The sequence below is a fragment of the Manacus vitellinus genome, unplaced genomic scaffold, assembly GCF_001715985.3.
Source record: "Manacus vitellinus isolate BGI_N305 unplaced genomic scaffold, ASM171598v3 scaffold_18_pilon, whole genome shotgun sequence".
Lineage (NCBI taxonomy): Eukaryota > Metazoa > Chordata > Aves > Passeriformes > Pipridae > Manacus > Manacus vitellinus.
Window position 1 is genome coordinate 8,745,848 of NW_021939324.1, and position 25,095 is coordinate 8,770,942.

The window sequence follows — 25,095 nt, forward strand, 5'->3', positions numbered from 1 at the left end:
TGGTTTAAGGTCTTGGTGTGGGCCTTCAGTCGCCTTAGGTTGAATAGGCCTCCATCAGTACGATATTGGATGTAGATACCGTCCTGATCATCGAGGTCTGCCGTGGCCCTTTGGAGCATCATGCTGAAAAAGACTGTGAATAGGGCTGGTGCAAGAACGCAGCCTTGTTTCACACTATCAGTTATCAGAAAGGGCTCAGAAAGTGCATTGCCATATCTGACTTGGCCGTGCTGATCCTCATGGAGTGAGATGATCATTTTAAGGAACTTGGGGGGACAACCTAAACATTCCAAAATCTGCCATAGACCTTTTCTGCTCACAGTATCGAAAGCCTTAGTGAGGTCAGCAAAGGTTACATAGAGACCTTTGTTCTGTTCCCTACACTTCTCTTGCAGTTGTCTGACAACAAATACCATGTCTGTGGTGCTCCTGTTGGCTCTGAAACCACATTGGCTTTCAGGTAGAATTCCTTCTGCTATAGTGGGTATGAGTCTGTTCAAGAGTATTCTTGCCAGGATTTTGCCAGCAGTGGAGAGCAGAGTAATACCTCGGTAATTTGAGCCTTCTATACAGAGAGACACTATAAGCGCTTTCCACTGCATGGAAACTCAGAAGCCTGGATTTAGCAATGGATCAAATGTTTGATTACCGTTATTAAAAACCAATATTACATGCATCAGGGCCTGAATTTTATGACAAGATGGTAGCTATTAGAATTCTCAGAAAAAAAAAAAAACAAACAAACCCCAAACCATCAGAAATCCAGTATTACCAATAGGGTAAAACTAAACACTGGGAAAATTTTTCTAAAGGGTAAAGTGACTGAAACTGGATTCTGGCTAGTGCATGACATATGAAAGCTGGATAATAGAGAAATCAAATATTAGCATCAGCATTTGTGCAAGGCTCCTGTTTTCAGAGAACTTTTGTCATCCTTACATATACAGACAAGTGTTTCAAATTTAGTTCTGGTGCATTCTGCTTGTTGAGTGAGACAAACCAGGCTATGTTTTAAACAGTAGCTTTCATGCTAGTGCTTTGTTTAACATAGATTCTGAATTCTTTTCTACACAAGATTCTTGCTTGAGGAAAACAGATAGTAGAAAACAAAGAGGCAAAGCATACTGAAATAAATGGGTTTCTCATTTTTTTCCTGTAATCCTTTCAATCTGCATTTTTTTCTTATCTCAGTCAAATTATTTTACCTTATCCTGATTCCTTATATAATTTAAAGGGCTAGAGATAGGTAAGAATAACTTAGGAGAAATTATCAAGATAAGAAGGTATTCTGCAAGATGAGGTGTACTCCTTTGGTTTCTTTATATGGTACCTATATGTAACCTGAGGAGGAACCTATCTTGGAGGATGATAGTCTAAAGTACTTACATATCTCTACTAATTCACACTTGAATTTGTAGTCCTTTTTCTCTCCTTTCCACTGCAGAAAATGGAAATTGTTAGTAGGATTTAATTTTGGTTACATTTTTGGAAAGGAAACTTACATTTTTCTTAGTTATGGATCCATGGCCTGCTTCTCTTTCTGCTTTTTCCTGTTCTGTCTCTCAGTTTTCCTTTCTGGTCTCTTCCCCTGTTTCCCATATTTAATGTTGTTTTTGTTTAACACAACTGGTTTCCTGATAATATTAGACAAATGCAGTCCTTGCACCAATTTCTGAGTAGTAACTTCTGAAGCTCTAACCGAGTTCAAACAAACTTGACAGTCTCAAATAAAAGCAAGTTTCAACAACCTTCCTGGTAAGGCAGCAGTTAGGGGAATGAGGCCTAGATTATCTCTGCCTTGATTTGTTGGACTTCAGCTTTCATCTGATCCCGCTATGCAAGCGTCCCTATGAAGATGTCTCCTGCCTATATGGTGTGAGCCATGAACATCAGTTTTAATGGTATGGGTCCACATCCTTTGTTTTGACATGTTCCTATGCTAGAGGAAAACTAGTGGAGATTTACCATGGTCACAAAAATCTCATGTAAATCTTGTGCCCATTCTTTCCTGGTAACTGGTGGCATGCCTTTATGTAGCTACCTTGCTGATTCCGTCTTGTTTAAATACTGTAAGCTCTTAAGAGCTATGCTGCTTTTGTAGTTTGTATCTGAAAAAATCCTGTGGTAACTACAGCAGTTGCTTACATAGAAGAGGTTAAGAAACGTAGCCTATTTCTTGTTGTTTTTTTCATAAGCTCTTTTTGTTCTCTCCATTGGTTTTATCTTGTATACTGTGCAGCATACTTCTCTGTATACTTTACTTCTTTTTCCAGTGTGCGTACTTTCATCAAATACCCTCTTTCACCGTGTAAGTACATATACATATATACATATACATACGTATATATACACTACTGTCTTGTTGCCCGTGATGGTTCCTTTTGCTGTTTTGTTGGAGTCTGGTTTTGTCTCCTTCTTCAAGAATAGCATCTCATAGTAATAGAACGAAAGTTGGCTCAGGACACTTCTTAGCACCTTAGACTGGCCAGGTGACTGTCAGTGTTGGGGAGATGAGACAAAGAGCCACTTTGCAAATTATCTGGGATGCACCCTTAGGAATCGCTATTGTTCCCTGACCGTAATGCCTCTGGACAGTTATTAAGACTGGGATGTGCAGTGTTCACCTGAGTTCTGTACAGCAGCAGAAGCAGCAGAAACTAGTTTTCATGCCAAGTGGGATGCTTACAAATACAGTGACTAAAAGTAAGACTGTAAAAAGCCAAGGAATTACTGGTTTTCACTTGCACGTTTTAGACCAGTTTTAAGCAGCATGTGTTCTTAGTTTTCCTATTAGTATATGTATGATACATAAAAATAGCTATATACATACAATGTATGTGATGCATACATATTACATATATACATATGTGTGTGTGTATGTATGTATCTATCTATCTGTCTATCTAAATTGCTAATTTTGACCAGAGATCTCCCCTGATATATTTTGGGGCTAAGGATAAGATGTAGTTTCTTTTGAGTTTGCACACCCCAGCCCCAACCCCCCCCTCGCGTAGTTGGACCTGTTCCCTCCTTACAAGTGAAATTGGGAACTTCTGAGATCTGCTCAGCACTCAACCAAATGACGTAGAAGTGCATCAGGCTGCAACGCAGGTACCACGTTACTGACTCCTGGGTCTGCCTTCGCGCCAGCGCTTCTCCTCCGAGGGTGGGCGGGACCCTCCGCGCTCGCTGCCGGGCGCTGTCCCAGGGGGCCAGGCCGGGCCCGGGGCGCCGCTTCGCCCCCCGCCTGTCGCGTCTGCTGGAGGTTTTTGTTTGTTCTCGGGTGGGCGGCGTGGGCGCCCCGTTTCCCGCCGGCCAGGATTGAGGGGCTCGCGTTCTGTCGCCCGCAGGCTCCTGGCAGTGTGGGACGCACCGGGAAAGGCGGACGGTGGGGCCGGCGGCCCGGGGCGGCCCGGGCGGGCGGAGGCGTGCCCGGCGCTAGGACCCAGCAGGACGCGAGGCGGCTCTTCGGGCCGGATCACAAATTCGCCGTGACTCAGTCACTGCTCGGCGTGGAGACAGCGGGAGCAGGTCGGTGTCCTGTGGCCAGCTGGCTGGCGGCTGTTGGGGGCTGGAGGTGAGAGCCGAGCGGCCCGGCATCGCCGGCGCCCTCCTTCCTGGCCCGGCACTCCTTTCCTCTGCGCCCCCCGCCCGGCCCCTGCCGCGCCACCAACCGCGGCCGCCTGTTGTCTGCTGTTTTCCAGACAGCCAAGATGGAGTACGAGTGGAAGCCCGACGAGCAGGGTCTCCAGCAGATCCTGCAGCTGCTCAAGGAGTCCCAGTCCCCGGACACCACCACGCAGAGAGCCGTGCAACAAGTACCCTTGGCCCGAGGTTTTGCGAAGCCGCGCGGCCGGGGCCGGCGAGCCGGCGGGCGGCCGGGGGGAAGCGCGGCCTGCGCGGCAGCAGGGCGCGGGCGCATGCAGGCGGCCGGCCTGCTGTTGCCTGCCCTGCCCTGCTCCCTGCCCAGGGAGCCGCCGCAGCGGCGGGGGCCGAAGCCTCGCCGGAGTCGGGGCGGCCGTGGCCGCGGCGTTTTGAAACAAAGCCCGAGGCGGCTTGTGGGCTCGCGGGGCGCCTTTCCACCGGCGATCGCCTGGGGCACCTGTTGCGAGTCCGGAGCCATAGACCGAGTTGGGTTTGGCCGTTGGGGGAGTATTTTAAATTTCCCCCCTCCCCTTTTCAAAGCCCGGGCTCTGGCGCGGCTCTGCCGGTACCCGCTGTTCTCCCGGGTTGCCCACGCTGCGCCAGCGCCCAGCCCCCAGCGCTGCGGGGCGGGAACGCGGCCCTCACCCTTCTGGTCCCCCCGGGGGGTCGGGGGTGACCCACGCGCGGTGCCCGCCACCCTTGCGGCGCGGGGGGGGCGGGCAGGGGGATCCCGAAGGATTCCGGCGGTGGGATTTGAGGCGAAAGCCGTAGCTGGCGGAGCTGCTGCCTGCGCGCCCTCATGGTCCTTGCCGTCTCTGACACTGCGCATTTTGGTACGTGGTGAGGATGTTTCTGCTTGCCTAGAAGCCCAATCCTGAAATACTGCTCATTGCAGATGTTTAAATTCACGAAAAGGGGGAGATGTACTCACTGTACCTTCTTGTGCTGCTTTGCAGTGCATTTGGTGTTAGTGTTGTGAGTTGCTGGGATATTTTACTCCTCCTTCCCTCCCAACCTCCAGGTCTCTCTTGATTGTAAAAGTGATGAATAGATTTTAAGAAGTGAGGATTGAGAAAGCAAAATTTTAAATTAAGACTAATAGACCTCAAAAAGGTATTAAAAAATACAGGCCTCGTTAATTGTCTCTTGCTCCTTGGACTAGCCATATAAGTGCTTGGAAACATCTAAAAGTGCTGAAATTCTATGAGGGATATGAGTTTGTCATCTTGATCCCTTTTTATATAAGGCATTTGCTTAAAGGGCTTCACAGAAAGCAACAGAATTAATTTAAGTAGGTAAGAACATGTGCATCTGTATATATTTACTTTATTGTAAGTGTTTGAATCCAAATTTGCTCCACTTCTAGACTTTTGTAGCAAATGCAGTCAGACTTAGGAAGGTTTCCCTTTTTATCTGAAAGGTGAAAGTAGATTTCATCTCGATCCTCCTGTTCTTTCAGCTGTGTTTCAGATTTTTGAAACACAGTTGCTTCCTCTGAAATATCTGAAACAGAAGCATCCAATGGAGTGTTCTCATAATGCCTCAAACTTAACTGGTGCTGTTTAGTATTTCAAATACCTAAGTGTTTATAGCAACAGTGTTGCTAGTGTAGCTTCAGTGCAAAACTAGATTTTAAAGCTCTCCTTCAAATAACTTAATAGCATCCAGTTTGTTTATTGAAATATAGCAGTCTGTATTCGGGATGTTCAGTAAAAGTGTTGCTGTCTCTCTAGAAGTGGGGTAGAAATTGACTGAACCAAAGTCCTTTAACTGATGTTTGAAATTCTTTTAAAATGGTATTGGAAACTCCCTGCTGTGTTGATACCTGTGTTTTCCAGGAGGTCCTCATATGTTGGCTTGTAAAGGTTAGAGAAGTGGCACAGTTTTACCATTATTATACATTAGTTTGGGAAAATGTTTTGATACAACTTAACAGGTCATGTCCCATAATTAAAAAAAAAAGCCCTTTGAGACTGTTTCCACAAAAAATAGTGAGGACTGTTGCAGAATGCTACTTAGTAGCATATCCAAGCACGGTGGTGATTAATGTTTTCAAATTTAAAGTACTCTAAGTCCATAATTTTTTGTAATAAAACCCAAAAAACTCTGTATGTTGATTCTGTCATGTGCTTTCTTTATGATGATGTTTTAGCACATTTGGATGCTTAGATCTCAAATATAACAAAGTGAGGAGTATAGGTTAGCCAAAACCCAGTGTTAACAAAGTTATGGATTGGTAAGGTTACAGATATTTTTCAAATCAAGATATTGTTTGTTTCTTTGATTAAAAAAAAAGGTGGAGTGAGTGAAGAAGTTAAGAAAATATGGTCTAAGAGCTAGTCTTCATTTCCTAGACCAAATGAGTGTTTTCTCATTAAGTTTCTGTTAAGTATTGCTCTTTCAGTACTTTCTGCTTATTTCTGATACTTTTTGATCCATAGGAATTCACAGTTGTTAGTAATGTTCAACTGCCTGTTTTGGTGATATGGCTTTACAAATATTTTTAAGGATCTGTTAATTTCTATATCTGTCCCTGGATTTTTTAAGACTTCTCCATGAAAGCTACTGTATCAGCAAGAACATTACAGAAACTGTTTTTAGATTGTTCATACTCTGTACCTGGTGACCTTATAGTCACAGCTGGTTGAAGTGATATTGCAGTACATAACTCATTTAATAATCTCTGTATCCCAAAAGCTATAAATGCTCTTTTTGAAGATTCAAATTTCCTTAACAGTTTCTCTCTTTAGAAACTAGAACAACTCAATCAGTATCCAGATTTCAACAACTACCTGATTTTTGTTCTCACGAAGTTGAAGTCTGAAGGTAAGTTCTTGAGATAGTGACTGTTTATTTTACTTGTTTTTGCCTTTTTTATTTTATGTTATTTAGCTTCAAAGAAATAAAAAGCTGGTGCCTCTAGGCAGTTTTCTAGTTAGTTGAATCATGTAGAACTCATTTATCCTCTCAGGAGGCTCTGTGGGGAGAAAGCCTGATGACTTTTTGGTACTTGTAGTTTTACCCTTAGAATGTATTATGTTATAAATGTCCTGTCAAATCTTCCCAGAAGTGCTGGAGCATCGTACCTCTGTTGGACTGCAGTTAAATTGTGGAATAACTGTGATCAATCATGACTATGTAACTGAACAAAGTTCAGTTACATTAACAATCTTCCTAGTAATGACACTGCTAAATACTTCGAAGAATACATACTAAAGTTGTCCAAAGATGTCTGTCATGATCTTCATTCTGAAGTTTTAATTGTAGTAAAATACAGTTAGAAATTAACTGGCTATTAAACTGTTGTTTTATTCTTATAAATGTTAGTACAAGCTGTATATGGCATAGTGTGTAGCTTCTATCAGTTGGTAAATTCAGACAATTCCTTGGTAGTGATCAGGGTGTGTGAAAGATTGTAATTTCAGTATATTATAGCTACCGACTTGAGATATCTTTGACAGAGAAAGGAAATTTGTTTCAAGATCTGTTTTACCACATCTGTCTTCTTTGCATGTGTTTGTAATCATTATGTTTGATTATTTGGGTTGTTTTCTAAGGTTTTTTCCCTTAGTGTTCTGCTATTAGTGACAGCAGCCTACATGATGTTCTGGGACTGCAGGTTGGCAGGCAATGGCAAAAGATTTTATTATAAACAAACTTGTTCTTTTTATCTACTTTTTCTCTGTCCACAAGCTAATATAATATATGTCACTGGTTAAGTGTTCTTGTTCACACATCTGTATCTCATCACTAATTGGTCTCTAGCTTCTGTGCACGTACCCCATCTTGTCTCCTGACAGGTCACCGGCATCTCTTCTCATGTCCAAACACATTCCTCTACCTGCAACTGGTTTTTTTCTCTTTCTCACACTTTTCTTCCTTAATGATGTTTTACTTGTTCCTTTGCCAGGCCACAGCTGTAGATCAAGGTCAAAGCTGCCTTACTACAACCAATGTTTTTTCTGCCTTTCAGTGTTTCATATTGTGGTTTCTGAATACTTGTTTTTACCTTTTGAATTAGATTTTATTATGTGTTGCTCTGTAACATTCAAAAATTGGCAAGAACATTTGTCTTAGGTTTTAACTAGTTTTGGTTGTTCTGTCAGCTTACTTTATGAGGAGGGAAACAGAGAGGAAGATGAAAATATATTTTCCTGTTTCAAGGCTGGAGTATATCCCGGTGTTTTTGTTTATTCTGCGTAGGAAGTCACTTGGTTATCTGTAAGGCCCTGGGGAAGTACCTTGAGTTTGAGAGAGAGAGTTTTCAACACCAGGGTCAGCTGGGATACTGAATCTTTAAGAAAGGAGCCAGTATAGATACACCATGTACTTTATCAGAAAAATAACAAGCAGAGCAAGTCCAGTAGTGGGATATGGAGTCTGTACAAAGGATGTGACAAGAAAGGTGCTTCACTTTTTTTTTTTGTCCTTGAATTTGTTTTGTGACACCTACACAATTTGCTACTTTGCCCTTCTTCGTCCTTTATCTGTAAATGAAAATATATGCACTGTTTGTGTAGCTATTCCTTTTTGGTTTGGAAGGTAAAAAACCTCACAGATAATGTAGTGACACAGCCCTGCCCTTAGTGTTGGTTTTGTGGTTTTTCTTCTCCTGGTCCCCTGAACTGAGCTCAGAATCTGGTGATCTTCTGTATTCTGTTAATAATTTGTCTTCTGGAGTGCGTGCATGTTGCTTTTTCTTCTCAGATCATTTTATGTGTTTCATACGTGGTTGACTGAAATATGTCCATTGTCATTCACCTGGGACATGGTTAGTTTTGCACAGTTTCTGAAAAGAGTTGCATTCATCTCTCCCTCCCCTGTCCGTGAGGCTCTCAGTGGGACCTAGGCTAATGGGAAAATATTGAGACAAATACATGATGGTCTTGATACTTTGTACTGGCCTGTATAACTGCAGTTATGAATCCTGTTGCAGTTATACAAAGCTTTTGTGATTGTGCTTTAGCGACTGACTCTTCACCCTATCCAAACATGGGAACTCTAGAATTTGGTCTCAGTGGAGTGTTATCTCAGTGGATTGGTTTATTATGGCCTGGTTTAGGTTTACAGTCAAGAATCAGAGTCCTTGAGATGATCTTTTACTCTGAAGGTGAATGAGCAGGAATCAAGAACACTACTTTAGTACTATTTTTGTCATAGGCTTTAAGGATGGTTTTTTAAGTTTATTTCCAAAATACTTTGGATTTTTTAAACCATTTCAAGATAGAGCAGTGTCTCTGCAATTCTTGATCTTGTTCATGTGATGAGTTAGTCATTCAGAGTACCTTACTGTAGATGAAACATTACCATGGAGACAGCTCCTGTTCCCACCCCACTCCCTCCCCTCCTTCTCCCTGCCAAGTTTTTGTTTCAGCAGAATTCTTTCCAGATGATAATTTATGTTCTGGTAATCCTGACACTAATAACTCATGTAGTTTTGCACATAGAATTTGAAACAGCTTTTTTTAAGCTATTACTGGGATCCGAAGTGGTCTTATGTGATTGATGTGAATGTTTTCTGTTGAGTCTGAAATTTAAACTTCATCTGTACAGCAGGTTTCATGAGTCCATTCCATTATGAACTTTCCTGGCCTGGTGGTATTGAAAGATCTTTGAAGCTAAGCAAGAAAAAGACTTTTATGTGAGGTCAGGTGTTAATTTGCCAGCTACGCATTTCAGGAAGGTATCTTTGAGTGGGATTAATCTAGAAAAGTGGTTCAGGAGCTTTAACTGTTAAATTAAAAGAAAAGCTCCCCTACCACTCCCCCCCATTACAATCACCACACTTTAATGTCACCATTAAATATACAAAAATAATTGTCAAGCAGTGAATCTGATTGCATCACCATTCAGAAATCATCAGATTAGTGTGCCCTTATAGTATACAATACTGCATACCATATATAGTGTCCTACTTAAAAAGTAGCGAACTATTTTTTTCTTTGAAGTTCAGATATATGAAAAATTACAAAAAGAGTTTTACTAATCAATGCATAAAGTAATTGAGGTGCATAAATATCTCAAGGGAAAAATAGAGTCAAAGAATATGCTGAGTTGGAAGGGACCCACAAGGATCATTGAGTCCAAGTCCTGGCCTTGCCTAGGACAGCCTCAAAAACCATACCATGTGTCTGAAAGCATTGTCCAGACGCTCCTTGAACTATGTCAGGCTTGGTGCTGTGACCAATCCCTGGGGAACCTGTTGCAGTGCCTAACCACCCTCTGGGGGAAGAATGTTTTTCTCATCTCTAGCCTAAACCTCCCCTGACATGACTTCAGGCCATTCCCTCAGGTCCTGTCACTGGTCACCACAGAGAAGAGATCAGTGCCTGCCCCTCCTCTTCCCCTCATGAGGAAGTTGTAGACTGCAGTGAGGTCTCCCTGCAGTCTCCTCTTCTCCAGGCTGAACAGACCAAGTGACCTCAGCTGCTCCTCCTACAGCTTCCTCTAAAGGCCCTTCACCATCTTCATTGCCCTCCTTTGGACACTCTCTAAGAGCTCAATATCTTTCTTATATTGTGGTGCCCAAAACTGCACACAATATTCAAGGTGAGGCCGCCCCAGTGCAGAGCAGAGCGGGACAATCCCCTCCCTCGACCGACTGGCAATGCTTTGCCTGATGCCCCCCAGGACAGGATTGGCCCTCCTGGCTGCCAGGGCACTGCTGACTCATATTCAACTTGCCATCAACCAGGACTCACATGCCTGTCTGTGGGGCTGCTCTCCAGCCTCTTGTTCCCCAGTCTGTACTTACCTCCCAGGGTTGCCCCATCCCAGGTGCAGAATCTGGAATTTGTTAAACTTCAATTCAGTAATTGTCCAGCCCTCCAACTTGTCTTGGTGTCTCTGCAGGGCCTCCCTGCCACTGAAGAAGTCAGCAACTCCTCCCAATTTGGCAAACTTGCTTAGTTTACCTATTAGGAGATAATTATTTTATCAGATCACTAGAAATTCCATGGTTTTCCCCAGTATGCTGGCTAATTATTCCTTTGCATGCTTCTGTAGGGATATTGTAGTGCAGGTTTAAGGAAAAGGCTTTTCCTAATAGATTATTTGTTTAAAGTCTTGAAAGAAAATTAGTTGGGTTGTGGATTGTGTTGTGTGGTTCAGTGCTTCTGGGATGCTTTCCTGGAGCTCCATATTCTGAACATCCAGAATCAGGAGTATGGGATCTCCATTATTGTTTCTTTCCCTGTCCCTGAAGCCCATACTAGGAAAGCATTGCTACGTCATTATCTGAAGCTCAACTAGTCTTAGGTAATGTCTGGTTTGGCCTTCAAATAAATCTTTAGGGGTAAGTTTGAGGTATTTAGCCAGCTATTTCAAGCCATTCCTTATCGTGTCTTACAAGCTGAATATAGTCTACTGCAATGTGTATTTCTTTGAATGCTTTTTTAAAAATCAAACTTTCTTACTCAGTGATGTTTGGTGGTTTTCTCGTGTCAAACCTAAGTGTACTTAAAATGCCAGTATCAAGCATTCCTATGGAGTGTTTTCCTACAGAAAGGGAAAGTGTTGCTGGTGTTTCTAAAGGCACTTCTGTTCACCAAGCAGTATTTAATTCAATGCAGTTCTGATGTGCCTCCTGCTTGAAAGGCTATGTGCTGGTCTGGTTTGGTCTGTGATGGCTCCTAGGAAGCAATATCACCACCTCTTTCTAGATTTTCAGAAAGCATACTTGCTGTGAGGCATTTCAGTGTGTTTGTTAGCTTGTAGTGCTGGGCCAGGTGCAATTGGATAGCTGACCACTTTCATGAAGCCAAATCTGGCCTAATAAAGGAATGCACATTACCACTTCTCATGTACAGATTGAAACACCTTTCCTTTAATGTCAGAAGGGAGTGAAACCCAGAAAAAACCCAAATACTTTTAATATTACTGATAGTAGTACCCCCAGTATTTTTACCAGCTACAGAACTGAGTTTGTTTACTGTCTACAGAAAACACACATCATGATTCCACAGTTTGATGCTAATAATAGGCTAAGCATTACTCCTGCTTTTGCAAAGCATTTTAAACTCCTTTCTTCTCCTTCAGTAATGACATAATTCTCTCCCTTCAGAACTGCATGAAGCTCAGGTACTCAGCTTTGCCTTCTGCTTTGAATAGGCATTCAGGAACAACTGTGCTATGACAGTTACGTAATCATCAAAAAATGATGGAATGGTTTGGGTTGAAAGGGACAGTAAAGATTAGTTCCAACTCCTCTGCCATGGGCAGGGATGCATGCAGCTCATTACATCACATTACTCAGGGCCTATCCAACCCAGCCTTGAACACTTCCAGGGATGGGGTATGCACCACCTCTCTGGGCAACCTATTCTAATCCCTCACTATCCTCTGCGTAAAGAATCTCTTTCTAGCATCTAATCTTTTAGTTTAAAAACATTCTTCCTGTCCTATCACTATCTGCCAGTGGAAGAAATCACTCTCCCTCTTTTGAGTACTGAAAGGCTACAGCTGAGTAAAGAGAAAGCCTTCTCTTCTCCAGGCTGAACAAACCCAGTTCTCTCAGCCTTTCCGTATAGAATAGGTGCTCCATGCCTGTAACCATCTTGGGGGCCCTCCTCTGGCCTTGCTTGAACAGGTTGATGCCCTTCCTATGCTGGGAACCCCAGAGCTGGATGCAGTGCTCCAGGTGGGGTCTCGCTAGAGCAGCGTGGAGGGGTGGAATCACCTCCCTCGACCTGCTGCCCACGCTGCCTTTGATGCAGCCCAGGATATGTTTGGCTTTATGGGCAGTGAGCACACATTGTTGGGTCATGTCCCATGACCAGTTTTTATCTGTATGAACCTCCAAGTCCTTGTCTGCAGGACTGTTCTCAATGGCTTCTTCTCCCAGTCTGTATTTGTATCTGGGATTGCCCTGACCCAGGTGCAGCAACTCCACTTGAACTTGTTCAGCCTCATGAGGTTCTCGTGGGCCCAATTCTAAACTTGTCCAGTTCTCCCTGGATGGCACCCCTTCCTTCTGTTGTGTCAACTGCACCACTCAGCTTCATGTCATCTGCAAACCTGAGGAGGTGCTTGATCCCAGATAACAACAGTGACTGCCGTCTGCACTCAGTCATGTAGGGAGTTTATAACAGCTTAGCCTTACAGCGGTGGACTGGGCAACATTACTTTCCAGTGAGGTTGTCTGCTTTATCTGAAGTCTCACATACTGGCTGCTCAAGCAAGTGTAGATTCAACAGGACAAATTTTTATTTTGGTATCTCCAAGGAAAAAGCAGTCACATAACTTCAAGTGATAGATGATCTTCTCTCAATCAGTAGATACACTACTGATAAGAGGTAACTCTGGCAAACTGTAAGTCTCATGAGCTTTAAGCATTCCAAAATGGCAAGTGCTCCCAGTTTTCTCATTTTCCTCTCCAGAAAGAAAGGAGGCTGATGAAGTTGTAGGTAGAAACTGAAAACTAAAGAGACTGAAGATGGATTTCTAATTGCTCAGAAGAGGAAGAGCAGCCTGGTCACACAGCAAAGCTTCTTTTTCACTGGTACTCTTAGCCTTCCTAGTAAGAACTCGCATGTAGCCAAAAAAAAGACAAAAGGATCTAAGTTCCTAAAATAGTAACAAAAATGAAAGATTAAATGTATAAAGGTATATTGAATTAAAAGCAGTCTGTGCTCTCCATTTTATTACTACGAGCTACTTAGGAAGAACACCTCCACTAGTGCCAAAATTATGTTCTGATGTTTATCAGAGTGCAACCTAATACTGCTAATTGAAAATCTGATTCTAGTGTCCAGAAAAGTCCGTCAGAATTAAAAAAAAAAAGGAAATGCACTGAGTATAGCCCTAGGAAGTAAAAAGGAGAAGATTTTCTTTTTATTAATAGTGCATTAAGGGCATATTAGGGGAAGAAGCCTTACTGGCAAGTAAGGATATCAGAGAAACAAAGCAGTCGGGCCATAAAACAAGACTTATGCTTGCATGCTACCACACAAGTTTCTCTTAAGCTATACCTATAGAATATAGGCAGAAGGAGAAGTAGTCAAAAATTTCTCTGGGAAGCACCCTATACAGCACCAATGTTGTTAGTGCCCTGTAGCTTGTGTTTCCCAATACTCAGAACCCAGTACTGGGTTCTGAATGACTCAATTTGATAACACAGCCTTATTTTACTTATCCAAGTAATCCTTCTACTAACAGCTGTTCAAATGACAAATTGTCACATATTTTGATATATATACCATTCACCTTTGATATATTCAGAGAGTGACAAAACTTCTACTCATCTGACCAGGTCATTTCTTCAGATGGATTAATGACTCTAAAAATGTATTCTCTCACTGCCAGATGCTGTCTAAGCAAATTCCATTGCAAACCTCATAATTTCCTTTTCCTATGCACTTGACTAAGTGCAAAAGTCCATGTTGTCATCCTCCCCCCGGCCCTCAAAAAGTAAATACCAAAGAAGAGATGACGTTACTTTTAAAATGTTCTCGAACTACAGCCCTGTCCTGCATTTGTTATGTGGTTTGGGATCTTGTAGTGAATCATGCTCCCATTTTGCTGAATCTGTATTTCTTATTAATGATTCTTCTACTCTTAATAGAATTCTAGCACTGATTTAACTGCTGCAGTAGGAGATGATACATAAAATTACATGAGAGAGGAAAAGTGCTGAGGCACCCAGTTTGTGGAGATTTGGTAGAGAAGCTGAAAGTAGGAATGAAACCAGAGGATTAGTTCTTTAAACTTTTCCTGGTTTTGCAAGCCTGTAGAGATGTACAAATTTTGGCATTCTAATTGATGTGTGTTCATTATTAGTTGGAATACAGAATCTTCTATAACTAACTGTAGTTGGTTGACCTGGCTGGATGCCAGGTGCCCGCCAAAGCCGCTCTGTCATTCTCCTCAGCTGGACACGGGAGAGAGAATATAACAAAAGTCTCATGGGTTGAGATAAGGACAGGGAGAGATCACTCACCAATTACTGACTCTGGCAAAACAGACTCAACGTGAGGAAATTAGTTCAGCTTATTACCAATCAGCAGCGTTATAGATGGTGTGTCTCCAGGCCTGCTGACTGGAGGCCAGAGTAGACCAGTTATGATGATCAGTATGGCCAAGGCTGAGATGTTGTTTCAGAGAGTCCTTGTATCTTCTCTTCAGGGCTCCTCTCTTGTGGCAGCCAGTGGCAAGTTCACCATAAAGCAAGATCTTAGGGAGGTGGTGATCTTTCAACTGTCTCCTTTGAGAACACACGCAGGATCACTCTCGAGGAGAAAAGGCAATGCAGAAAGAACCGTGTCTTGCAGAATACACCATCTAAGGAGTCTTTCTGCTGTGCCTTTTGCCATCGGATATGTCTATCTCGTATTGGCCTCATTAACCACCAGCGTGCCTGTAACAAATGTGGATAGAGTCTTCCTAAATCTTCGTTCGTGAAGCCCAGCCATGATGATGATGATTACCAATCAAATCAGAGTAAGGTAATGAGAAATAAAGCCAAATCTTAAAAACAACTTTCCTCCCACCCCTCCATTCTTCTAGGGTTTAACTTTACTCCCAGTTTTCTCTACCTCCTGTCCCCCACTGGTGCAGGGGGATGGAAAATGGGGCCTGTTGTTAGTTCATCATATATTGTCTCTGCTGCTCCTTCCTCCTCAGGGGGAGCACTCCTTATATTCATCCCCAGCTCCTGTGTGCAGTCCCTCCCACAGGAGACAGTCCCCCACAAGCCTTTGAAACCTGAGTGCTTTCCACACACTGCAGTTCTCCACAAGCTGTGCAGTGGGGAACCCTTCCATGAAGTGCAGTCCTTCAGGAACAGACACTGGTCCAGTGTGGGCTTCCCACAGGGTCACAACCTCCTTCAGGCATCCATCTGCTCTGGCACTGGGTCCTCCATGGCTGCAGGTGGATATCTGCTCCCTCCATGGGCTGCAGAGGGACCTGCTGTCTCACCGTGGTCTGCAGGGGAATCTGTTCCACTGCCTGGAGAATCTCCTGCCCCTTCTTCCTCACTGTCCTTGGTGTCTGCAGGGCTGTTTCTCTCACATATTCTCACCCCTCTCTTTCTGGCTGCAATTGCTCTTGTGCAGTAACTCTTTTCCCTTCTTAAATCAGAGAATCACAGAATCATAGAATATGCTGAGTTGGAAGGGACCCATCAGGATCATCAGGTCCTACTCTTGGCCCTCCATAGGACAGCCCATGAATCACACCATGTGCCTGAAAGCATTGTCCAAACACTTCTTGGACTGACAGGCTTGGTGCAGTGACCACTTCCCTGAGAAGCCTATTCCAGTGCTCAACCACCCTCTGGGTGAAAATCGTTTTCCTTATAGCCTAAATCTCCCCTGACTCAGCTTCATGCAATTTCCTTCAGTCCTGTCACTGGTCATGAGAGTGAAGAGATCAGCACCTACTTCTTTGCTGTTATCCCAAAGGTGATGCCATCACTGCTGATGGGCTTACCCTTAGCTAGCAGCAGGTCTGTCTTGGAGCTGTTTGTCACTGGCTCTGTTTGACTTGGGGGAAACTTCTGGCAGCTTCTCAGAGAAGCCACCTCTGCATCCCCCACCCCGCTACCAAAACCTTGCCAAATAAAGTCAGTGCAATAACCAACAAGTTAATTGTTGATCAGCAGTTCAATACTCTTCCCATATTGTCCACAGTTCACTTTTACAACACTGTCTTCAGAAGCAGAGCTGTTGCTAGTTATTATTCAGTAAATATGCAAAACTCAGCATCAGCAGAACATTTCCAGCTTTGTTTTGGTGCCTTACGGACATTCCTTAGCTTAGGCAATTGTGTTAAATTATTTTCCATGACTCACGAGTCAATTGAGAGCACTGATTAATTTCAGACTAGTCACTACGTTTCAAGGTCATTGATGTGTTCAGATACACTGAATGTTTTGAAATATCATCACTCCACCCTCTGACATGGTAGTAAACCATATCAGTTTAAGTCAAAAGTGTTATACCTAAAGTATGGTCTAGAATCAAAAAAAGCAGGAATTTTTGCTGCCAAGAAGCTCATTAAGCTGTTTCTATATCATATTCTTATATGTTAGGACAGAAGAAATTAACTAATTTTCTGCTTCCTACTACACTGCTGTGGTGGGATCCTTATTTTTTTTTATTTTACCTCTTTTAACAGAGACAGTCTCATTAATGCATCAGAAATCTTCATGTACAAGTGACACTAGTCACTGTCAATACACATTTTGTATTTGTAGATAGTAAATCCAAATCGCTACTTGAAACATAGAATGACAGCTTATTTCTGAGAAAGACTTAACAGCTTTAAGATAGAGATTGATAGGCAGTTAAAGTCTCACCCCAATGTTGAATGTTGCCAATATCACAAGAGTAATTCAGCAAAATATAGCCATGCTCATAAATTGTTTTATCACAGCTTGTGAATGGACAAATGCTATTCTCATCTGAGGTGGGTTGACCCTAGCTGGATGCCAGGTACCTACTGAAGCCACTCTCTCACTCCCCCTCTGCAACTGGACAGGAGAGAGAAAAAAAAACAGCTAAGGATTCATGAGTTGAGATAACAGCTGGGAGAGGTCACTTATGGGTTACTTTCATGGGCAAAACAGACTCAAAGTGGGGATAATACTTAAATTTATTACTAACAAGATAAGAGCCAAAGAGTGAGAAAAAAAACAGTCTTAAAAACACCTTCCCCCCACCCTTCCTTCCTTCCATCTTCTCCCTTCCCCCCCCCAGTGGTGCAGGGGGACAGGGAATGGGGGTTTCGGTCAGTTGTTGTTTCTGCCGCTGCTCAGAGAGAGGAGCCCTTCCCCTGCTCCCGTGGGGTCCCTCCCACAGGAGACAGTCCTTGATGGACCTCTCCAGCGTGAGTCCATCCCTCAGGCAGCAGTTCTTCCCAAACTGCTGTCATGTGGGTCACTCCTCCATGGGGTGCAGTCCTTCATGGGTGAGCTCTACCAACATGAGTCCCCCACAGGGGCCACAAGTCCTACGCAGGAAAAATCTGCTCCAGCGTGGGCTCCTCTCCACGGGCTGCAGGTCTCCAGCAGGACCCTGCTCCATCTTGGGCCTCCCACGGGTTCACAGCCTCCTTCATGCATCCACCTGCTCCAGCAGGGGCTCCTCCATGGGCTGCAGGTGGGTCTCTGCACCCCGATGTTCCTCCGTGGGCTGCAGGGGCACAGCTGCTCCACCACGGTCTGCACCACGGGCTGCAGGGCCTCAGCTCCAGCTCCTGGAGCACCTCCTCCCCTTCCTTCTGCACTGACCTTGGTGTCTGCATTGTTGTTCCCATGTTCTCACTCTGCTCTTCCCTGGCTGGAATTCTTTCTGTGCCATAACCTTCTATTCTTAAATATGTTATCACAGAGGCATTACTATTACTCCTGATTGGCTTGGCCTTGGCCAGTGGCAGGAAGTCCATCCTGGATCCGGCTGGCATTGGCTCCACCAGACAGGTGGAGATTCTAGCAACTTCTTACAGAAGCCACCCCTGTAGCCCCCCCCTGCTACCAAAACCCAGCCACAGAAACCCACTACATCATCCCAGTTACTTAGTTCTTTTAGTAATCTAGCATAGCACAGAAAGGATATGGACGTGTTAGAGCAGGTCCAGCCAGAGGAGGGTCACAAAGATGATCAGAGGGTTGGAGCACCTCTACTATGAGGAAAGGCTGAGAGAGCTGGCATTGTTCAGCCTGGGAAAGAGGTGGCTTTGGAAAGACCTCACTGCAGCCTTTCAGTACTTAATACAGGACCCATGAGAAAGACAGGAACAAACTTTTTAGTGGGGACAAGGTGTGATAGGACAAGGTGTAATGATTTTAAACTAAAAGAAAGTTGGTTTAAATAAGGAAGAAATTTTTTAGAACGTGGATGGTAGGACATTGGAACAGGTTGCCCAGAAAAGTTGTGGGTGCCCCATCTCTCAAAACATTCAAGGTCAGATTGGACTGGGCTCTGAGCAACCTGGTCTAGTTGAAGATGTCTTTGCCTATGGTGAGGGGGTTGGATGAGATAACCTTTAGAGGTGCCTTCCACCCCAAACTATTCTATGATTCTAAAGGCATGGTGAAACATAGCTCATGGGGACTTGAGTTACAAAAACCTGTTGCTTTCACATATGCACCCTGTGTCATACAAACCCTCATTAGAGGAAATAGGACTGTTTGAGGGCACACTTTGGTTCTTAAAAGCACTGCAGTAGCCCTAGAATAATTAATATGTGCATTATGTGCATATGCATCCATTTGCTCTGTAAAGCAATTGAAAATTTGCTGAGAACCAAATGATGATTATGTTACATGGTTTTATTATGAAGTGAGGGAATGTGAGAGAGGAATTTTCAGCTGATGAACTGTTTTAGCACTGAAGATGATACCAAATGCGAGAGGTCTGCTTCACTTTCCTTCTTTTTCTTGTACTTTAGGTTCTTATCCACTCTCTATACTTCCAGGTTGACTGAGATAGAAGGAGGCAAGACTGTGAGCTTTTTTGATGGCTGAAGCATATAGCTGTCAGAACTAATCATAGAATCTATGAAGATGGAGGAGTGTCTTACTCAGCTCTTAGGCCATCAGCTTGTAATCTTGGTGTTACAGCAAGAACTCCATCCAGACCTATGTTTCTGTCTTCTGACAGTCCAGCTGTCAAGTTACTGAACACTCTGGATTCCATAAATACCTTTGTGCAGTTGTATTAGAAGATTTTTTCTCAAACTAAGATTTTGACTATGGTGTGATTTGTTTGGGATTTTTTTAATGCTTGAAAATCAGATTCTGTGCTGCTTCTCTGTCTGAAGTAGTTGGTGTTTGTTTAGCACAAAGTCCTTCTTTATGATTTCTGCTTGTCACCTCTCAGTATGGTGATAATTGTCTTTGCTTTTTGTTTTTAATCTTTATTCTTGCTTCGGTACTTTTTTTTCATTTGTCAGAGATGCAACTTCTACTGTGAATCGCATGGAATCTTTGTTGCAGATAACAGATAATCACCTGCTATGAAGAATAGTCTTTTTGTTATCTTGCCTGAAGGACTGCATTAAAGATGTTTCAAGCTGCTGCACACCCTAGGATAGTTCATGAAGGAAAAAAATGGTCCTGAAGTTTCACCTTAATGTGACCTTGATTTTTATCTAAACCAACTGACTAATCTGTCTGTTTCTGACACAGGGAACTTAATAGTGTATGTATCTCTGCTTGGTTAAATTGAAACTGTTGCCTTATCCATTTTGTAGCTGTAGCCAGGCATTCTAAAAGATTAATGGTTTTCTTTAGTGCACTACTTACTATTTTCATTTTGGAGTTTATAGTGGCTGATTTAGTGTATTCTAATCAGACTTTGGTTGTCATTCTGATTTCTTTCACCCCACGAAGATACTGATAGTTGATACAGATTTACAGTAACTGTTGTATTTAGTATCTGTAGTTGCTGCTGCTGCAGCTTGTTGTGGCTTGCAAGGTTTTAAAACGTGGAAATTAAAGAAGTCCCTTGGCTTCTTTTCTCGCCAGGCATAATTTTAAATCATAGTACTAATTGATGGAAGATTGGATTTCTTGAAGATGTCTGTGTACCTATTACTGCATGACAGCTCCGTAAAACAGAGTTTGACGTACTATAGTGGTGTAAGAGTTGATGTGAAGATTTCACTTTTGATTCAGAGACCATGTCAAGCATACTTGAGACTGATAAAGAGTTCAAGTGATAACTTCTTTCTTTAGGTCAATCTCTACCATATCTTTACTGATGATATCTTTGAAAGTTTTTAAACATTTACAAAATTACTTGATTTGACTTGCCAAATAACAATCCTAATACAGCTCACAAATAAGTTCTGTGGTTGGGAAAAGTTTGTCCATGCATACAGTCTTTAGTATTTTATTTAAAATAATAAACCCTTTCTTCCCTCCTTCTCTGTTCTCCCAGAAAAGTTTCTGGCCCTTGAAATGCAGTACTTTGCAAGTGAAATAAGTTTTAATTTTTACATTGTTTAGAAGGTGGTGAGTATTTAAAACAGTAGATAAAGTTGTAGAATTGTTTCAAATATGTAGTCATTGGATGGCTTCATGGTTTATAAACTTACTGAATTCCAAAGACTATACTTGTTTATATATCAATGCATTCATAGTTATGGAGCATTATAACTGATTCTTCTTTAGGAGAACTGAAATATGATGGCAGTGGTTTTAGCACTCAAAATCAGTTTATAAAAAAGAATTTTAATCTCTAATCAGCCAAACAAACTCCTCTCTTCTGAAAAGTGGTATTTCTATGCCAACTAGCAGAGACCACATATATAAAGTGTCCAGTGTCTGTCAGTCAGTGCGGTGTACTGAGAGTCTTGGTGTTGTGATGCAGTAACTTTAGTTTGAAAGTACTTTAAATTTGAAAGTTGTATCTCTTATTTTGCTTATCCTTATTTCTGTTAGAATATTAATAGTTTTGAAGGGCTGGAATAGATCCATGTGTAAACTAATTCTTGGCACAAAAGAAGTTTCCTTATTTCACCCAAATCAGCACTTTATACAAAAAAGTCAAACAGGTGATTAAAATGCTGATTAAAAGTAGCTTCCAGTGCTGATAAGGGTTGCTGTAAACTGTGAATTTAAATTTTCTTATACTGTAAACTAACACTTTCTATATAGAACATTCAGATTTCTCTTTCAGCATATTTCAGAACTAATACCAAGTTACTCGTGCCCTTGGTTGAAGAAACAAACATGAATCTGCTCCACTATAAATGAAAAATCTAAGCTACTCTTCTCCAATTCTTCCACTTGGCCCAGTAACTTAGAGAAAGTTCAGTGAAAAGAACTGAAACTGTTGCCTGAACTTAAATTCTTACTTGGTTCAGGTCAATTCTAGCTGCATTTTTCTTATGGTTCACACTGTGTAACACTTACCTGTTAACACTGTTTAAAGATTTTTTTTCCTTCTCTCTCTAATTATTAATTTAATAGATTCAATAGAATAGCTAATTTCTGAAGGAATTACTGTACTTCATTTTCTAAAAAGATTGAGCACTCTATTTCTGTGGGATTAGAGGGTAGCGGTTTTACTACATAGTCCCTACATGACTTCTGTATCATACTATGGTGAAAGCAGGTTTGTCATCAGTTCCTTACAGTATCAGTGTTGCAGCAAGCTAGTCAGTATAATTAAAATGTCTGTCTTCTGCTAACTAATGTCTTTAATGAGTCTTCTATATCCTGTGACTTCAGATATATTTCTTGCCTATATGTCTATTCAAAATTTTTTCTTAAAATGTAGAGTTTGTAACACTGATATTCTGATATTGAATAAATAGGAAAAGTGTATCACAGAATATGCTGAGTGGGAAAGGACCCACGAGGATCATCAAGTCCAAGTACTGGACCTGCACAGGACACCCCAAGAATCACACCATGTGCCCAAGTTCAAATGCTTCTCGAACTCTGTCAGGTTTAGTGCTGTGACCACTTCCCTGGGGAACCTGTTCCAGCACCCAACCACCCTCTGGGGGAAGAACCTTTTTCTAATATCCAACCTAAACCTCTCCTGACATGACTTCAGGCCATTCCTTCTGGTCCTGTCACTGGTCACCACAGAGAAGAGATCAGTGCCTGCCCCTCCTCTTCTCCCCTCATGAGGAAGTTGTAGGCTGTGATGAGTTCTCCCCTCAATCTCCTCCAGGCTGAACAGACCAAGTGCCCTCAGCCACTCCTCATACAGCTTCCCCTCAAGGCCCTTCACCATTCTTGTTGCCCTCCTTTGGACACTCTCTAATAGCTTTACATATTACTCATACTGTGGTGCCCCAAACTGCACACAATATTCAAGTGAGGCCGCCCCAGTGCAGAGCAGAGCAGGACAATCCCCTCCCTCGACCGGCTGGCGATGCTTTGCCTGATGTCCCCCAGGACATGGTTGGCCCTCCTGGCTGCCAGGGCACTGCTGACTCAGATTCAACTTGCCATTGACCAGGACCCCCAGGTGCTTTTCTGTGGCACTGCTTTCAAGTGTCTCATTCCCCAGTCTGTACATACATCTAGGGTTGCCCCATCCCAAGTGCAGAATCCAACGCTTTCCCATGTTGAACTTCATATGGTTGGTGATTGCCCAGTCCTCTGATTTGTGTATTCTGAACCTGAAAACGTTCTCTGGGTGTAGCTGAAAGGAGAGATAAGGGAATGAAGATTAATATCTCTATATAAGCTTTAATCTTTTTGCGTTGTTCTGGAAATCTGCTTTATTCCTGTGAGCTGATTGAAGGTTGACTGTAATTACTTTCTGTTGCAGATGAGCCAACACGTTCCTTGAGTGGTCTTATCTTGAAGAATAACGTAAAAGCACATTTTCACAACTTTCCAAATGGGGTAACTGACTTCATTAAAAGTGAATGTCTGAACAACATTGGTGATTCCTCCCCCTTAATTAGAGCTACTGTAGGTAAGTTTGCTCTTATTAATGCATTCTTCATACTGAAAATGTTACTGATATGGGTGGGAGCTGCACTAGTGACATAAACAGTTATTAAACTCCTAAAAGTGTTTGCTTCTGATAATTATCAGATTTTAATGATACATTTCACCATATTTTAGTATTTTTCTTTACTGAGAATATAAAAAGTCACACTTTTGATTCTTATTATCTTAGAATTGATACAGCAATTCAGTTCATATTTTGTGAAATATAACTGAATGTAAGTTTCTTTGAATCTACTAAAATTGAGCTTGCTGCCAGCTTCTCAACCGAAAAACGGGAATAAGGTAAAAGTCTGACTTAACTATTTCATTACTCTGGTTACATCAAGGAAACACTTCCTTTAGTTGATTTCCTGCACCCCACTGCCCATATGCACACAAATGCACATCCCTTCAGGGAATCATCGTACTATGCATAAGGCATTCACATAAGGAGGTTCTGTTCTTAAATACCTTCTGTCACAAAATACTAGATAAAGTGTGGTGTACATGGAATCATAAAATGGTTAAGAGACCTTAAAGATCATCTAGTTCCAGTGAGAAGTTTCTTTTTTGTTACACAAATTTCTGATTTTGTAAATACTTTGTTTTGGTATACATCTTCCATAAATTGTGCATATTTGTATTATTTTAACTTATTTCAAGGTAAAGTTGGTTTTCTGTCTGCTCTTTGAGAATATGATTTTCTCCAGTATTGTAGTAATTTTCCTTTTCTGCTCAAAAACTAGAAAAACATAAAATATATATTTGAATACTCTCAAGAAAATGGATATGGATGTCACTTCAGAAAGAAACTCAGCTTGTATCAGCTGACTCCTTATAAAATAACCTACCAGTTACTGTTCCTTTAGAACCCTTTGCTTTTTCTATACGATTCCTTCTAGAGAAAAATACTCATTTCTTAGCTTTTTCCTGCTGTCTTGTCACTTGTGAAGCTGCTTTACAATGAATTTTATTAATGGTCCATATTTATTAATGTTCCATAATGTTCCATATTAATGTTCCATGTTCCATGTCTTTGAGTGGCAGGTACATTTGGATTTCAGGTTGTAGAAGAGTCACTCTCACTTGTTTGTTCACAGGAGTTTTCAGTGGAGTACAGTGGAGCTGACTAAAGAAAATATTCTAGTTCCACTTGGATTGCTGTCTTAGGTTTGTTTGGTGACGATCTGTGGGGTAATTTTTTGAGGGAGGCAGGGATCGTTTGTTTTCAAGTAGTTACTGTTTAGTTTCTCCTGGTACAAAGTGCTTGTGGATTAGTAGCTCAGTTATTGTTCAGCTTTTACTGATCTTTGCAGGGATTTTTCAGCATATATGAACTCTGAAGATGGTAGCAACTGATGAACTATATGCTTGCATAAGCTGTTTAGCATGTGTGTTGTGCTCTCTGTTTGAATTGTTGGATCTCTGGAGCTCTCTCTCTCAGTAATGATGTTGGTCTGGTACCTGCTCGTTTCTTGGTACTACTTAGCTGTAAATATATTACTACCTACCTAGACTGGCTTCTTAGCATGAGTTGGCATGTGCAAGTTAGAGCTGCCCTTTTTGATGAGTATTGGCTTTTGCAGTTTAAGCACTGTCAATTTAATGAGCCAATTGCAAATAAGATCTGAGGGATTCTAAGAGCAAGATGAATAAGTACATCAAAATAAAGAATCAGAGAAGATTTAATGCAGGATTCGCTCTGTGGTCTCCAGCATCTAGTACTAGCCAGATGAAAGCTGATACCTTTTGGCCAAGACAGAGGCAAGCTGACTAATCCTGTCCTTCAAAGTCACTTTGCTGAGGAGAACGAGCATGGTAATAGAGTTGATTTTAGAACTGTGACTTAGAGACCAAATGATAACTGCACATTATTGCATCCTTACTTAGCTTATCCTTATTTTAATCCCCAATGGAGTAACAGAGTGTAACTTCTCTGTACTGTGTGGTACAGGTTTTAAAACCCTGTGTGCTGATCTTGAAATATGGATTCAAGTTCAAGCTGCATTTATGAGAAAGCACAAATTTACCAGGATATAAATGCATCT

The 25,095-nt window shown here is 42.1% G+C and overlaps 1 protein-coding gene across 1 annotated transcript in view; it reads left to right on the forward strand.

Moving 5' to 3' along the window:
- The first annotated feature begins 3,355 nt into the window (after nt 1–3,355).
- TNPO1 (transportin 1) overlaps nt 3,356–25,095 on the forward strand; it is a 54,294-nt gene continuing 32,554 nt past the window's right edge. Inside the window, exons 1-4 of the mRNA XM_018070418.3 lie at nt 3,356–3,531; nt 3,705–3,818; nt 6,396–6,471; nt 22,881–23,030. Coding sequence (XP_017925907.1) covers nt 3,714–3,818; nt 6,396–6,471; nt 22,881–23,030 — 331 coding nt within the window. The 5' untranslated portion in view covers nt 3,356–3,531; nt 3,705–3,713. The remainder of the gene's footprint in view (nt 3,532–3,704; nt 3,819–6,395; nt 6,472–22,880; nt 23,031–25,095) is intronic.